This window comes from Podarcis gaigeae (assembly GCF_964106915.1).
Source record: "Podarcis gaigeae genome assembly, chromosome: Z".
NCBI classification, from domain to species: domain Eukaryota; kingdom Metazoa; phylum Chordata; class Lepidosauria; order Squamata; family Lacertidae; genus Podarcis; species Podarcis gaigeae.
This window is the reverse complement of record NC_139691.1, coordinates 7765039-7782683: the sequence shown is the minus strand read 5'-3', so window position 1 is coordinate 7782683 and position 17645 is coordinate 7765039. Positions and strand designations below refer to the sequence as shown.

At 45.2% G+C, this 17645-nt stretch overlaps 1 protein-coding gene across 1 annotated transcript in view; it reads left to right on the top strand.

The window, feature by feature from the left end:
* PAPPA (pappalysin 1) overlaps nt 1–17645 on the top strand; it is a 233974-nt gene that overhangs the window by 203285 nt on the left and 13044 nt on the right. Inside the window, exons 19-21 of the mRNA XM_083721583.1 lie at nt 2550–2659; nt 11976–12047; nt 16385–16483. Coding sequence (XP_083577709.1) covers nt 2550–2659; nt 11976–12047; nt 16385–16483 — 281 coding nt within the window. The remainder of the gene's footprint in view (nt 1–2549; nt 2660–11975; nt 12048–16384; nt 16484–17645) is intronic.

The following is a 17645-nucleotide window of genomic DNA, read 5'->3' as shown; positions in this document are numbered from 1 at the left end:
TACAACCAGGTCTTTCCCAAAAGTTTGCAGGGCACTTACATACAGTGGTAGCTCTAGTTGAGGACTTAATCCATTTTGGGGTGCCGTTCGCAACCCAAAAAGTCTGCAACAAGAGTGCCTCTTCTGCACATGTGTGCGGCACGGTTGAGCGCTTTTGCGCATGCGTGAAGCATGCATATTGCTTCTGCGCATGCGCATGTAGAGAACCCAGAAGTAAACACTTCCAGGTTTTCTGTGTTCATAAGCTGAAAGTCCGTAACAAGAGCGGAACGCAACTAGAGGTACCACTGTACTCATAAAAAGTGAGCTATCCAGCAGCATACTGTATATGGGCAACTTGCCTGTTTGTGCAGTAGCCTTGCTTCTGGCTTTCAGTTTATGAGATTGGGTACAAGTGATCTGCATCAAGTCCTGATGAGGAGAAGAACCCAAGCTGGAGTGCAGAAGAGGAGGAGGAGGAGGAGGAGGAGGAGGAGGAGTTTGGATTTGATATCCCGCTTTATCACTACTCTCAGGAGTCTCAAAGCGGCTAACATTCTCCTTTCCCTTCCTTCCCCACAACAAACACTCTGTGAGGTGAGTGGAGAGACTTTAGAGAAGTGTGACTAGCCCAAGGTCACCCAGCAGCTGCATGTAGAGGAGCAGGGAAGCCAACCCAGTTCACCAGATTACGAGTCCACGGTTTTTAACCACTACACCACACTGGCTCTCAGAAGAGGAGGCAGGCAGGGGTCCATAGCAGCCAGCCAGTGCAGGGGACTGAGGGGCAAGGCATTTGCATCCACTCCGGAAAGAGAGTGGCCAATGCCAAGCCCTTCAGAACCCTGGACAGGTACCAAGGAAGAGGCAACCTTCTCCAACATGGGCTGGTTGCAGGTTGAGCTATTGTACAGTCATTCAGCCTGACTGCCCTTGCTGGAGAATGGAGATCCTTAAAGGAAGAGGCCTCTGGCATGCAGTCTAGCATTTGGTCGCTCATCTGCTGGGCATGCCTGTTGCAGTGGGGAGCAGATTTTAGACACAATGCCTTTGGGGATCAGTGATGCTGCTCCTTCTCTGAGCTGCAGTCCATGGATTATGATGTTTCCTGGTTAGTGGACCTGAGCTTATCATCACAGCCCAAATTTGGAATTTCTGTAGGTGGTAGGTGCTACTGGCTCAACTGGCCCCCATCCTTCCATTTAAAACATTCAGAATCATAGCATTGGAACCAAACCCAAGGGTCATCTAGTCCAACCCCCTGCAATGCACAAATCTCAACTAAAGAATCCATGACAGATGGACATCCAAACTCTCCAAGGAAGGAGAGCCCACCCTCTAGTGATTTTCACAAGGCTGGCTGTAATGTGTCTATGAATTGTGACTAGTACTGTCTTTCATGCCTGGATGAAATATGGACATGGTACATGTCTAGCCATGTCTGTTTTTGGTACTGCTTGGCATGTGGCCCCTCTTGAAGCTTGCCCTTGAGGGAGTGTGCCCCCAGGTGAAAGAGATTCCCCACTCCTCATCAACAAAGATAGTCCCACATTGGAGAACTCCACCCCACTCCTTTTGCTCCTTTTGCTTCTTTGTGGTGACTAGTCCAGTGTGGGTGCAGTGCCAGCTCCAAGTGCAAGGGGACTTGGCAACTCCTTACCCCTGCTGCAGTGGGGCCCTCATATGTTGGAAGCTCACTTTCACCTCTGGTTTACAGGCTGCTAGTAGCATCAGCAGGCAGCAGGTGCATTTTGGCACCCAGTAGGTTGCTGTGACCACCAGCCATCTAAATTAACCTTGGGGATCTGCACCTACATAGTAACATCTGAGGAGTTTTTGTGGTTAAATCACAAATCCAGTCTTCCAGCATGGGAGGTAGCAGAAAGTGTCAGTGGGGATGGGTGTATGGAGCCCAGTGGTTCCCCAAGTGTGTTTGGTGCTAATGGCCCCGTGTGTATGAACCATCTCCTCTGTCTTGTCTGAGTTGGAAGATCTCGCAGCATCTATTCTCTGAAACTCCCAGCCTATTGATATTTAGGCCAAGCCTTTGTTATAATGCTTTCTTCACTTGCTGAAAGCCTTTTTGTTGTTATTTAGGTCAGTGTTTCCCAACCTTGGGCCTCCAGCTGTTTTTGAACTACAATTCCCATCATCCCTGACCACTGGTCTTGCTAGCTAGGGATGATGGGAGTTGTAGGCCAAAAACATCTGGAGGCCCAAGGTTGGGAAACACTGATTTAGGTGAGCCTCCCCATACATTTTATTATGCACATTTGTTTTTAAATTCTGTTGATTTGTATCTATATTTTGATAATTTTATTATATTCTTATAGTCGGCTTTTATTGCTATTTTAAATGAGCATTTTATGCAATTTTATGTAAACCACATAGAAATATTTTTGGAGTAAGTGGCATAAAAATGTTGTGTACAATGAATGGGTGATTAATAAACTGCTTGGGGGTTGAATGCTGCGTAGAGATTTCTTTTACAATCAAGTGGTATACCACTTTTAAAAATAAATATATAATGGGGCCTCCCCTCCCCAATCTTCCTTTTTTCCCTTTTGAAGGAGCTGAATGTACCATCTTGTGCCCAGACCATCCTAGTGAGCCCATCCTGTTGCGTGCCAACGAGACATTACAAGACATCCAGCACTGGATGAACCCTCCAAGAGTGAAGGTCAGTGGATAGTCCCAAGTGTGATTTGATGGATAGATTGTTGTGGAACATTGACCCCCTCATGGGCTTCCTAGGTAGGTTTGGTTGCAACAAACCCAGCAGATAGTCTTGAAAGTGGAACTGGGCAAATTCATGGTCAGGGAGAAGACCATCAATCAGCAATGGCCAGGATAATAAACAGCAACTTGATGTTCACCACTTGATGGCATCCAGCTTCCTCCCAACCATGGGGTGCTCTGGCACACGGCTGCCTCCCGACAACATGGGGCAGGATTCTGCAGTCTGGGGATGAGGCACGGCACATTGCCTGGCCTATCCCTTCTGTGTGGGGCGCTGGGGCATAGGGTAACACCCAGCCTCCTACTGACAGTATGGGCCTTCTCCCAACCACACACATGTGGTCCCCTCAATCTTTGGCTAGTTCAAAGGTAGCTTACCCCTAAATACCAGACACAGTGTCTTGTTGCCTTTATGACTCTAGTTGGTCACTGGGTTCTTCCAGACTGCTGTTATCTTATAGAGGGGATTAAAATGCATACTAGAATTTTAGGTTTGCACTTTTAAGGTGGATTAGTGGGTTAAAACATGCCATTATGCAACAAATCTACCTTAAAAACCCCCAACAACAACTGGATTCCCTTTTTTGTTCGGAAAGTGATGGAGAAAAGCATAGGAAAGTGTGGCTTGGACAAATGACTAATGGAAGGATATGTAAGTCATTATGTATGTTCATTGTCATATAGCCAATCCACACATCAGTACAAATTGTCACTAAAGACTGGACCTAGTTTGACCACTGCATAAGCACTGTGCATGCGAATCAGGATGAATGCTCTATAAACTCATTACCTAGGGGATCCCAGTGAAGGAAGCGTGATCCTGGACTAGCCATACATGCTTATCCTTATGGTATTATGAGCAAGTGTACAAATGTGATGGAGAGGCAGTATGTTTCTTAGCACTATTCAAAATGTTGGTGCTAACCTTGAAAGTCCTAAATGGCTCTGGCCATGTATGCCTGAAGGAGCGTCTCTCCCCCCCCCCCCATCATCCAGCCTGGACACTTAGTTCCAGCTCTGAGGACCTTCTGTTGGTTCCCTCACTGTGAGAAGTTACAGGGAACCAGACAGAGGGCCTTCTTGGTAGTTGTGCACTCCCTGTGGAATGCCCTCCCATGAAGTGTCAAGGAAATAAACAACTATCTGGCTTTTAGAAGATATCTCAAGGGAACTTTTTAATGTTTGATGTTTTACCTTGCTTGATGTTTTAAGTTGTTGCCCAGAGCAGTTGGGGCAAATCAGTCAGATGGGCAGCATATAAATTATTATTGGTATTATTAGGCACATTCAAGCAGTGACTTGCTTTCAGGTAGGGGTCAGTCACTTGCCAGCAAATTTAGGCTGCACAATTATAGCTGATTTGTATTTACGGAGGAGAAAGGATTTTTTGCAATCAGAAAGGTCAGTGATAGGGAAAAGCACTGGGAAGGTTGGGTGGCTCTTGGCTATCATCTAATCTTCCTACAATGCTACCTAGTCTCCTTGCAATCAACTCAGGATGAATGTTCATTCAGTAATCTGTGCCATCTAAACTGACGGTAATCAGGTCAGGTCGAATGCTCAGTAAACAATGAGTTTCGATCTCCTATCACCTTCCACTTCTCCCAGAAGCCCAAATTCTCAGGCTTCGTTTATCTTAAGAACATAAGAAGAGCCTGCTGGGTCAAGTCAATGGTCCATCCCTTTTTTCATCCTTTTCCCACAGTGGCAAACCAGATGCCTCTATAGGAAGGAAGCCCACAAGCAGGACCTGAGCACAAGTGCACTCTTGGCTCCTGCAATTTACAGCAACTGGTATTCAGAAGCATTGTTCCTCCAACTGTAGAGGCAGAGCATGGCCAACATGTTTAGTAGTCATTGATGCCACTCTCCATGCATTTATCTAATCTTTAAAAAAAAGTTATTTAGACTTGTTGCCATCACTGCCTCCTGTGGCAGCGAGTTCCATAGTCTAACTAGGCACTCTGCGAAGAAGTATTTTCTTTTATCTGTCCTGGATCTTCCAACATTCCATGTCAGAAGGCTCTAGGTTTCTTTCAGATTGCACATTTTCTAAGATTGCTAACTCAAAAACCTTGTCATTGAATTGGCTGTTCTGAAGATAGGGATAGAGCATTCACAGTCTATTTCTGATCCATGCCATTCACTTCTGTTAATCCATAAATCTGCTCCCTGCTTCCCCATTAGTCTATGATTTATTTATCTTTTAAACACATAAAAATCCCCATTATTTTTGCACTTTTTCTGGGCTGAATGGTACACCGTTTTACCTCAGGTATGCATTTTTCATATGCTTTTCAATCTGAAGCATGCAGTTTTGTACACACTTGGGTACATTTATTGAATTGAGAACTATTGCAAAAGGGTGTGTGTGTAAAAAACTGACACGAGAACTAGATCCAGATTTGTACATTTGCCTGCGAAGTCCAAATCAGGTGGGTCCTCTTAAAATAGCAGACTGAACAGAGTCCTTGAGCATCCAGATTTGGAAACAAAATAAAGGAAGGGAGGAATGACCGACCTCAGACCTCAAGATAAATTTGGAATTTACATATCTATCATGGCCATTGGGGCAATTTCTTGCAGAGAATAGGACCAGAGAGTGGGTGGCCTACAATAATAACAGCCTACCCCCCACTTACAGGGCCTCCTGTCACTCTTTGCACCACACAACACATTAGAAACTTCCTTATCTACATTTTAGAGGCTCTTTCTCACCATATAGACTTTCAAGTGGGGTTTCAGGGGGGGGGTTGGTTTTTTGGTTTTGTAATTCATTGTGAAATAAAAATCCTGGCTTGAAAGTGTTGTAGCTTTCCCCTCCCCCCCTCCCTCCCCATTCTGTCCTCCTTTATTGATGCCGTCTCTTGAAAGAAGCCATAACGAGTTTTATACCTACATATCCCTGGAGGGCTCATTAGTTAGCCAGAGGAGGGGAAATAACTGGTAGTAAAAAGGGGAAAGCGGCCCAGATTGCGGGGAGGTGACAGAGAGAAAGGCTGAAGTATTCCAGGAATACAGACCAAAAAAAGGACGAAAAAATACAAGTCACTCTCACCCTCAGTGGGAAGAGGCATGCAGAAAACCAATTCAGGTTAGGGGTGTGATGACTATTCCTTAATTTTGATCATTTATTTCAAAAGTCACATGTTCAATGCAGCTGGACAAATCACTGAAAGGGTCTCCCTTGGCTGAAGATTTGCACTGTTTCAATGCTCTTCAGAATCCCTTTCTTCCTCTGGCTGCTCCTCCTTCTTGCCCTCATTTGCCATTCATTGCCCTCATTGTCCTCAACTTCATTGCCCACATAGCTGTTCAATCCAGTTGGCTGTGACAATCCACAAAAATATGACCTAGTTCACACAAAATCTAAACTATGGTTTAGCGTTATGTGTTAACCCAGCCCAGCAGCTTAACTATGGTTTTTTAACTATGGTTTGTTTGCTTGCTTGTACCCTGCTTATCTGACTGAATTGCTCCTGCCACTCTTGGGCAGCTTCCAACATACAGTCATATTTCAGGTTGAAGTAGTTTCGGGATGAATATTTTTGGGTTGCGCTCCACGGCGACCCAGAAGTAATGGAGTGCATTACTTCTGGGTTTTGCTGCTCACATATGCGCAGATGGTCAAAATGATGTCACGCGCATGCATGGAAGCGGCAAAATGCGACCCGCGCACGCACAGGCACGCAGTTGCATCTTACGTTTACTTCAGGATGCGAATGGGGCTCCGGAACAGATCCTGTTTGTATCCAGAGGTACCACTGTAAAATGAAAACAGAGCTAAACATCAAGCGTTAAAAACTTGAAGGTTGTCCACTAACCAAGGTTTATAATTCATTTATAAACCATAGTTATAGCTTTGCATTTTGTACAAATCCAGACCTCTTTAATTTTAACTTAAGTGAAGAGTGACAAAAAATTCAAACCACTCTCATGTCTCATCTGCTCTCACTGGTGTTTTTAACTATTATGTAATAAAACAAGGTTTAAGTGATCATCTGCCAGACACCTCAACTTAACTATGGTTTAACTATGTTTAACCATGATTTAGTGTTACATGCAAACTAAGCTTTTATCTACAAGTGTTTCTATGATGCTGCCACACCAGATGGATAGTGATATTGAGGCATTCAAATGGGCTTCCACAGGCAATGGAATGAAATAGTGCAAATTAGGACAGTGAGGGTGAAGATGGCAATGTAAACAAAGAAGATGACTGGAATAACACTCCTATGTTGGAAATGAGTGTTGAAAACAGCTAAAAATGAATAGTGCTTTACAACACTCAAGGAAATGATCGTGGAGTGAAGCAACTTGTTTATGTTCAGCCCTAATTCAGATTTGTTTAGATGATGAAGGAGGAAAATGTCCTTTACCCTTACTGTCCTCACCTCATTTGCCTGTAACATGGATTGAAATACCATTTCTCTTCTAGGGATTAAGATCACTGGGTTGCTACAATCACCTACAAGCTTGCTCTCCCCCATTCCCACAACAAGCATAAATTGAGGCCTTTATGAAAGGAATACATTTCCCAAACCATTAGAATTCAATTGAAGATCTTCTGTAGCAGGTCACCGAAACAGTGTGCAGCTATCTCCCTTTATATGCCTACCTCTGAGAGACAGAATGCCCAAAACTCACAGCACAGGTTTAACAAATACAATGGTAGGGATGGCCACAAGGAAATATGGGCTAGATTGCAGGTGTCAAATTGAAGGCAGCTGTAAGTGTTGGGTGTTGGAGGACACCCATGGCACCTGTATGACATAGGTGTGTCTTGTAGACAACATCAGTGACCAGAAAGCAGTGTATGGGGGTCATTTGCAGTGCCACAGCCACTGGTTAGCCAGCCGAGAGTGAGTGTTATATAAGACAGGGCCATTAGACTTTTACGATGCCTGTTACCACCTTGAAAACTTTCCCTCTGGAATTGAAACCAGGTTGGGGCCAAATGTAACACACTGGCATTTGCTGCAGCCGACACACATTTGCCTTGCAGCTGCTGCTGCTGTTAGCACAAGGACTTGGTATTGCCGTCTTCAAATAAATATTATTAAGAGGAAGAATAGCAACAGTCATTCTTTCCACTTGGAAAAACTTTAAGGCTGTAATCTTGTTTATTTTAAAAGCATTTCTGAATCGTTTCATATGTCAAAAATCTCTAAGCGGTGTACACGAGGTAGGTTAGGTTGATAATGAACTGGTCCAAGATCACCCAGTGCGTTTCAGGCTGAGTGGAAATTACCCCTGTGCCACACTAGCCTCCTTCTCTGCTTTTGTCAAAGAGGATGTCTGGAAATGCCACTCTATTAGGGATGTTTTTGACTGTATGGAAGAGAAAGTCTTGCTATCTTCTTCTCCCTTGTGTGCCAAGTCTCCCAGACTCCGCAAATCCCTAAGGGGTGAATAACCAAATGAGACAACAGCATATAGTTTTATGGGTTCCAATAGGTCACAATCAGTCACAGTTGTGAACTGTTTGGCATAGGCATCGGGTGAAGCCAAATTATATCACTCCAGCCTGTGACAGCATCTAAGGGTAAATCACCACTAGGGGGCTCTATGACCTACATAAGATAGGGGTACCCCCAAGGGGTCTCTGTTGGAGGAGTGTCATAGCCCTACCCCCTGCCTGGATGTCAGACAGAAGCCACACCTCACGAATCCCTTTAACAGGATACCGTTAACCAAGGAAGGGCAAGCAGAGGCTACAACCTCCCCTCCAGGCAAAACCAAGGCTTACCCAGTACCTAACCTCACAAAGTTGTAATGATTGATATGAGGTAGGCAAACCAAATGGCCAATGCCAATTTGCCAAGTGGAAAAATTCTTGCCTGGCCCCAATATGGCAGCCAACATGATCCATAGCAAGTATGAATCGCAACAAAATTAGAGGGAGGGAGATGCAGCAGAAGAAGGGACTGCCAGGCTGGGCCACAATTTGTACCACTTCTCCCGGGAGCAGGCCCAGGTGGTGCTGATTGGCTGGCTGGGCCTGCCCCCAGGGAAAGCCCATCCAAGACCTGCGGGCTCAGGTCAATCGCCAGTAGGCGGTCAGTTAAACCCCGCCCCCCTCACCAGATCACTGCAGGGCACATGCTCTGGCCGCAACACCACCTACCAGATAAGGTGAGAGGAATTATTGGCACCTTTAAGCTGGTTTGCCCTAAGGGTTCAGGGGGATAGAATCTATTGCTTTTCCCACTTCTCATTATCCTGAGGCCCATCTTGATGACTTCATCAATCTTCCAAATATTAAAAATAAGAACATGCTCCTCTATTCCTCATCTTGCAGTAAATAAGAGACTGAGATGAAATGAAATACTATCTTCCTGTTTGTGGCAAGCACCGGCCCTTCAGTTTCCAGAGGGTTGTCAAGGACTCAATTGGGAAGGCATCTGACCCAAGAAAGGGGGGGCCCTGCTGAATTTTGCAGTCTTCTCGCTCACTCAGCAAATAAACAGCACGGGGCTCTCCTCCTCCCCGCCCCCCTGCCCGGCCTTCCCCAGACTCCTTTTCGTTCCATTTCACACAGACCAGGCCTGTTGCAAGACAGGTGGAGCAATCTGGGCCCTGAGTAATAGTGGAAAATCCGAGTGCATCGGAAAGATAAACAGCCCTGTGCAGATAGTATAAAAGTCCTTTTTCTAGCACATACCAGGTAAGCCTCAAATGACCGAAACTGTAAAAACACACCAAGGTTTCCCCACAGACAGATTAAATTAGCCTTCAGAATTAGCAGGGGGAAAGGGTAAGGTATGTGTGTGTGCATAGACCACCACACTTTTCGTAAAAACCTGATGAGACTGAACACATGCAAAATAAATGCCACCAGTGTGTTGCCATGAAATAGCTTGATAAAATGGTATCCTGTCTCTCGGTATCCTGTTGCTCAGTGGAGGAGCATCCACTTTGCAGAAGTCGCCACAGGTTCATTCCCTGGCATCTTCTGGTAGGACTGGGAATGTCAAGTGTATGAAATCCTGTTAGCCAGCGTAGACCGTACTGAGCTAGGTGGACCTATAGTCTGACTCCATGAAAGTCAGCTTTCTACGTTACTGTCTCTTAAGGAAAAAGCCATAGCTGAGCAGTAGATCATGGTAGATCATCTGCTTTGCATGCAGATGCAAAGTTCATTCTGTTCTCCCCGGTTCAATCTGTTCTCCAAGAATTTTCAAAGATCATAGACAAAGGCTCTGAAATTACACCCACAAGCTCCCTTAGTACCCTTGGATGTCGCTCATCAAGCCCTGGAGAAGAACAAAAAGTGACTCAGAAGCTCTAGATGAGTGCTCAGTTCCTTTATTTGTCCCTCCACACCCACCCCAGGGGTGGTGGTGAACTTTACAATACCCTCTGAGGCATGTTAGATTTTTCTAGTGAGTGATCTTCAGGTATAGGAGCAGCCCTATCATTAGGCAGAGGGAAGTCGTGACCTCAGGCAGCTGATTTTGGGTGTCATGAAACAACAGCACATTATTAGTACAGTGGTACCTCTGGTTGCGGACGGGATCTGTTCCGGAACTCCGGTCGGATCCCAAGGTTTCTGCAACCGGAGGTGCGTGTTCTGCACACACATGTGGTGTGATAGAGGGCTTCTGCACATGTGCTCGTGGCAAAACCTGGAAATATACTTCCGGGTTTGCCACGTGCGAATCCTGAAGGATACATAACAACAGGGGCACAGAAGTAAAAGTACTACTTACTTACTTACTTACTTACTTACTTACTTACATATTATATTTTTACAGATAAGAATGGGGAGGGACGCTAACAGGATTTTACTGCCTTATGTCTTAAACATCATATTAGCTACACCCATCAATTTCAGTTGATCTACTCTAAGAAGAACTAACCTTAGAGACAACACCAGCGGTGGAGCATATGCCTGTGCTGCCCAGGGCGGGTGCGCTCCTGAAGGGGGCATGGCATGGAGGGTGCCCTTCCATGCACGGGATAGCCGCTCGAGTGTCCGGAGCGGCGTGCGCGCCCTGCAGCTGGGGGGGGGGAGGGAGCAAGCTGCTCACAGGGGCGGAGCAAGCCACCCATGGTAGCCATTTGGCGTGCCAGCCCGCAACTCCCAAGCTGTCAAAATGAAGGGTGAAGGGGGTAATCCCACCAGCAAAGTGGTGCAGCTCTCCCCTTACCCCGATGGCTCGAGGTAGGCTTGGGAATCGTGGGTAGGCGGCGCACCGAATGTCATCCCCCTCAGTGAGGACACCCGGGGTGGTCCGCCCCCACCCCCCTTCCTACGGCACTGGACAACACTACATCAGTCTACATCAATTTGCATATGATGAAAAATAGTGCTAACTTTTTTCTTTTTTAGGTGATGCACATGTGTATCACAGGAAGCCTTCTCTTAAACATGGTGCCCCAATTTTCTCACACACAGGAGGGGAACCTTCTTCTCAGATGACCCTTTTATTCAAATTGGGAGTTCCTCCCCTACCATAATGTTGCCCACTTAATTGACTTCTTTAGTCAATTAACATGTATTCCAGTTTATTCATTCTGATACATCAGCTGAACATTCTAGCCTGACAGATGATGATGATGATGATGATGATTATAATAATAATAATTCACATTTTATGTTTGCCTCAAGGTGATTTTCAAATGTTCCATGAATGCAGCTACAGCATACACAAGCATTTGACTTTTACAGAGCTCCTCAGTCACTCAAGCCTAGGAAGGATTTCATATTCTCCCATATTAGGTTCACTCATCATATGGTTAAAGATAAAGATCATGAAATGGACTATATTTTTGTGTACACCTTTTTATCATTACAGCAAAAATTTGCTTTTGTGTCTCATTTTTAAAGTTTGCATTTTTTAAAAAAGTAAAGTTTAGTTCTTGATTTATTTATTTTTAAGTTTCATTAAGTTTTAGTCTTTTTACTCTGATGAATAAAAATGATGTCTGGTATTAGTATGAGTATGTACTCAATAAATGTTTGCACTTAAAAAAATCCCAGGGTGCACACACACCCTAACGAAATGTGCTGTGCCATCTGGGCTGTAGCTCAGTTGATAGAGCACCTCCTTTGTATGTAGACCACCGTAGGTTCAATCTCCAGGATTGCCATATTTAAAAAGTGAAAATCCAGACATGGTTTGAGGCACAGTTGTGAGCTTTTTAAAGTTTTGCCCATAGCTGTAATGAGCTAGATAGACCAGTGAGTCTGACTTGATATAAGACAGTTCCTTCTGTTCCTAATGTCTCCATGCTTCCTTTCCTCCATCTAGAACGTTGTCTGCACCGCTGAACTCAAGTGGTATCCTCATCCTGCACTGATCCACTGCATCAAGGGTTGTGAGGTGAGCATCCATCAGCCAACTCTTGCATATGTGTGCATGTGTGTGTTAAACCAAGCAATACTAAGAAGAAGAAGAGGAGGAGTTTGGATTTGATATCCCGCTTTATCACTACCCTAAGGAGTCTAAAAGCGGCTAACAACCTCCTTTCCCTTCCTCCCCCACAACAAACACTCTGTGAGGTGAGTGAGGCTGAGAGACTTCAGAGAAGTGTGACTGGCCCAAGGTCACCCAGCAGCTGCATGTGGAGGAGTGGGGAATCAAACCCGGTTCACCAGATTTCAAGTCCACCACTCTTAACCCTACACCATGCTGGCTCACTAATTAATAAGATGCGTCAGCTGATTGTGGAGTTTTGTGGATCCCCTTGAAGCATGCTCTACAATATCTCTGAAGGCAACTCCCCCCCAAAGTGTAATCTGACCTTAAATGATGTCAAACTTTGCCTGCAAGGGGTTCAGGAGATAAGAATCTGACCCACTGGGCAGATCCAGCTCCCTACCCCTGTCCTAGCAAGAGGAATTCATTGTTCCTATTGAAACGCTGTTGAGTACACAGTGCACTTTGCATGAGGCTACCCTTGTATGTGATCTAGAAGCTGCAGCTATAGCAGAATGTGGTGGCAGGCGCAAGCTACTGGGCACATGTTACTTGCCAGCTGAGAGAGCTGCTGGTTGCCAGTTTGCTACTGGACCAAGTTCGAGCTCCTTGAGTTAGTTCCTTGTGTCTGAAATTGGAGATCAGGCATTGGGGTGAGGGAAGGAGCAGCTGTGGAGATCAAATGGGGGGGGGGAGGAGAGAAAGCGGAGTCACTCCAGCACATGGGAGGTGATGGGGATGGGGGACCATCAAGCTATTATCAGCAGGGCAGCCAGTGGTGGCAGCCAGCAAAGTTGCAAGTCCACTGTGGCTGCTACTGCTGCTTTCCTGCTGACTGAGAATAGCTGCTCCACCAGGGAAGGTAGTGCCACAGGGCCTTGAAGTATGGGTGATACTGTTCTCTGTCAGCATGAGGGGAAGGCAGCACCTTGCAGTTGGCTGCCCTGGTCTCCCTCAGCATGAGGGAAGGCAGCTAAGATCAGCAGTGTTTTCCACAGAGATCATTATGTGATATTGGCAGTGCCTTGAAATCGGCTGCTCTGCTCTCCCTCGCGCGAGGTGCACTATTTTGCTGTGTACAGTGGTACCTCGGGTTAAGAACTTAATTCGTTCTGGAACTCTCTTCTTAACCTGAAACTGTTCTTAACTTGAAGCACCACTTTAGCTAATGGGGCTCCTGCTGTCGCCATGCCACCGCTGCACAATTTCTGTTCTCATCCTGAAGCAAAGTTCCTAACCCGAGGGCCTATTTCTGGGTTAGCAGAGTCCATAACCTGAAGCGTCTGTAACCCGAGGTACCACTGTATTGCTGAGTCAAAATTGTTATCGTGTTGCGATTTGAAAACCGATTTTGGCCAATATATTGAAAAATTGCACAGCGCTAAAACAGACCATAAAATATTACAATGCAAAAATGACAAAAAAATAGTTGGGGAGGAGGCAAGGGATGGGGCCACAGACCCCCTAGTGCGTTCCACAAACCCTGAGGAGTTCCTGGACCCCTAATTGGGAACTACTGGTCTAGAGTTTAAGACATTCCTAATCCTACCTGGTGATCTCAAGGATTGAACCTAGGGCCTTCTGCATGCAAATCAGATGCTCTACCACTGAGCTATGACCATTTGCCTAATAATAAATTAAGACTCCGGCCTTCAGAGCTGATTTTAAATAAGAACATAGAGAGCTGCCATCCACTAAGTAAGACCATATAGCTCTGTATTGTGGCTCTCCAGGGTTTCAGATAGGAGGCATTCCAAGCCCTACCTGGAGATGCCAAGAATTGGAACTTTCAGTGTGCAAAGCAGATGTTCCACCATTGAGCTTCAGCCTTTCCCCAAAATCCAGTGTCTTCAAAAACCTTAAACTCTTAAAAAATAACCCCCACTGTTTCTCTTTTCTTTATTACCTCTTCTCACCTTAGAGCTTTCTGGTGACACTTACATCACTCATTTCACACTTTTCCTTGAACTAAAAATTACCTGCAACAAATTCCAGGCCCCCCTTTAGAGAAAAGACCACGTATATAGGAAGCAGAGGATTGAAAAGAAAGGGAGGAAGAGATGAAAGAGAATCTTAATACCTATGATTAGAAGTTGTCTCACTGCTCCATTAATAGATCTGTGTTTACGCTTTGCACTTAACTCATCTCCTTGAAATTAGCTCACTCGCTCTTGAGGTGTGTATGTGCATACAGGCATAGTTTTGGCCAAGACGTGTTATTTTCACTCCCTGGTACAGCTACAAGATTTGATTGAGGGTGTGTGTGTGAATTTTCCAGTAGGTCTCCTATGTTTGCTTAAAGTCATTGCAAAGCTACAGAAAAGGGATGAGGGTGTGAGAGATGGAGCTCTGAGCACCTTGGAGGAAGGCAAACAACAACCACACAACAGTGTGCAATCAAAAGATGCCAAGGTGTATACATGTGAATGTATTCAAATGATCCTTCTAGCCAGTCTTCCCCAAGCTGCTGCCCTTCAGATGTTCTCAGACTACAACTTCCATCATCTGTGACCATCAGTCATGCTGGCTGGGTGTTATAGGAGCTGTTGACTGACATCATCTGTAAGGAACCAGCTTGGAGAAGTCTGGTTATTTTCTCCCTGCACTGTTGGAGGCAACAAACCTCTGAATGCCCGTTGCTGGGAATCACCAATGGGGAAAGCACTGTTGTACTCAAGTCCTGCTTGTGAGCCTCCCAGAGGCATCTGGGTGACCCGTTTGAGAACACGATGCTGGACTAGATGGGCCTGTGGAAGAGTTTTGTTGCCACCGCAAATCGTTGCCACCGCACAATTTCTGTTCTCATCCTGAAGCAAAGTTCTTAACCTGAGGTACTATTTTTGGGTTAGCAGAGTCTGTAACCTGAAGTGTCTGTAACCTGAAGCGTATGTAACCCGAGGTACCACTGTATTGTGTTGCTGTACAGTGCCATAGAGTCCATCAATGAATAAAGAGGAATTTAGAAATTTACAATGTGCAAGCTGACAGCTCTCCTGTCATGGTACTCAATGAAGGGCATTGATGCTCTCCTCTAGCCCCTCAAGGGCAGGTTTATGTATGGAGAGAGGAATAACTGTGATTTAAAAACTTATGGGGTCTAAAATGTTTCACAGTGTCCCCTTGAAATATTTATGAGCTTGACCTTGGCTCCACAGAAAGGAAAGAGTGCCAAAATGTCCTCACTGATTGTTCTTCAGATGTCCCTATGTTTTATTTCTCCTGCTATTAAAAAACAAAACAAAACCCCACACAATTAATTAGCTGCAAACAAAACAAGGGCTGCTTTTAGCTCCCTACTTCATTTTCCAGAGACAGTTTCTTCTTCCGAAAGGACAGCGTGTGTCTCCATCTAGGATTAGTGGAACAGGAGAGCCCTAATGGTCACATAATGGGAACTGTGGGATGCAATTAAGTGACCCCCACCTGCAAAAACAGCAGCAGGCAGGACAGTTTCATGGGGAAACAATGAAATGGTGTGATTTTTGTGCAAGCAGCCAACTGTGTTGTAAGTGCGTAAGAAGAGCCCTGCTTCTGGATCAGGCCAAAGATCCATCTAGCCTAGCATTGTGTCCTCACTAGGTCAGCCAGGTGCCCCAGTGAGATGCCTGCAAGTAGGACCTGAGCACAACAGCACTTTCCCCACCTTTGAATGCTAGTAAATGGCATTCAGAGGCATACTGCCTCCAACTTTGGACATGGAACATCATTATAGCTAGTAGTTATTGAAAGTCTGCTCCTCCTTGTATTTGTCCAATCCACTTTACAAGCCACCCAAGTTGGTGGTCACCTACTGCATCTTGTGGGAGTGAATTGCATGGTTTAAGTATGTGCCGTTCAAAAGTGGAATTTGGAAGTCAGAACCCATCAGCCATTCAAAGGCAACTTCAAGCCCTGCTTGGCTGGGCATGGATTTACCTTTGTGGCACAGCATGCTGCATGTCACAGGAGAGGTGAAATGAATCACCGGTTGTAATAGTGACACCAGGTAATTGACCAATAGGCCTTGTCCATCAGCCAGAAGGCCTGCTGGGGTATAAGTGCCGTTGTGCCCAGGTCTTGTTTGTAGGCTTCCCATTGGGGCATCTAGCTGGCCACTGTGAGAGCAGGATGCCGGAGGATCTGGGCCATTGGTCTGATCCAGCAGGGTTCTTGGATTCTTAAAGGCACGATATAGGTTGCATTATTATTATTGTTGTTGTTGTTGTTGTTGTGGTTGTCTCAATTTGGCTTCTTTCTTTCAGCCTTTTATGGGAGACAACTATTGTGATGGGAACAATAACCGAGCCTTTTGCAACTATGATGGTGGAGACTGTTGTGCCTCAACAGTGAAGACTAAAAAGGTAAGCTGGCACCCTCCTGGTTTTAAAGCAGCCCTCATATGGAAGAAGAACACTAGAGGGAAGTGTATTGCTGTTACTTCATTAGGGCAGTGTTAGGCAACGTGTGGCCCTCCAGGTTCTATGGAACTACAACTCACATCATATCCCTAGCCACTGACTGTGCTGGCAGGGGCTGATAGGAGTTAAGAAGGCATCTCAAAGGCTACATGTTCCTCATCTCTGTGTTAGGGATGTCAGTGACAGATCTCCTGCAGATAGTTCTGGGTTCAAAGGCATAGCTTGCTTTGTTCAGATGCGCCAGAAAGTACTGGTACATTTGGGGATGTATTATTTCCTGTGGAACATGCTGCCACTCTTTTTACTTGTTTCTTGTCTTGATGCTGGGCCTTAACTACCATGATGTGTTAGGAGAGCACCAATCAGAGTTAATATTTTAATGGGGTTAAATTACTAGCTCAGTGGTAGAGTGACTGCTTCTCATGCAGAAAGTCCCATGTTGATTCTCCAGCCTCTTTAGGTAGGGCTGGTGGTATCCCCACTCTGAAACTCTGGAGAGTCACAGCTGCCAGTCAGTGTAGATAATGGTCTGACTCTGCATAAGGCAGCTTCCTATGTTCCTAGTAGGTAACTGGCTGATTTCTATCCTGACTCACTTCTGTTGAAATGGAAGAAGCACTACAACACTAGAATAGAACCTCTCCAAAGTGGAGTACACAGATCTGCCAGAAATTCTTAAAAATATTGGCCGTATTTAAACAATGAAATAAATGCACAAAGTATTGGACATTTGGTGTTTTTCTGCAAACACTGAGCAATTAGTACAAAGTCGACGTGTTCCCTGGCTAATTCCACTTGTAACAGTGAATCAAAATAGAGGTCAAAATGTACTGTCCAAGTAAAGTAACAAAGCTTTTGGTGAGATGTGAACACATCTGGAGCGGATAGCGGAGTAAAATTATCTATATCAAAATTTATCTACATCAGAGGTAGGCAATGTGGTGCCCTCTGTATCTTTTTGGACTGAAACTCCTATCATTTTTGGCTAATAGTTATGCTGGCCTGGCATGATAGGAGTAGGAGGCCAACAAAATCTTTAGGGCATTATACTGACTATCCCAGATCTGTATATTTGTTTCAAAACAATTGAATTGAATGAATACAA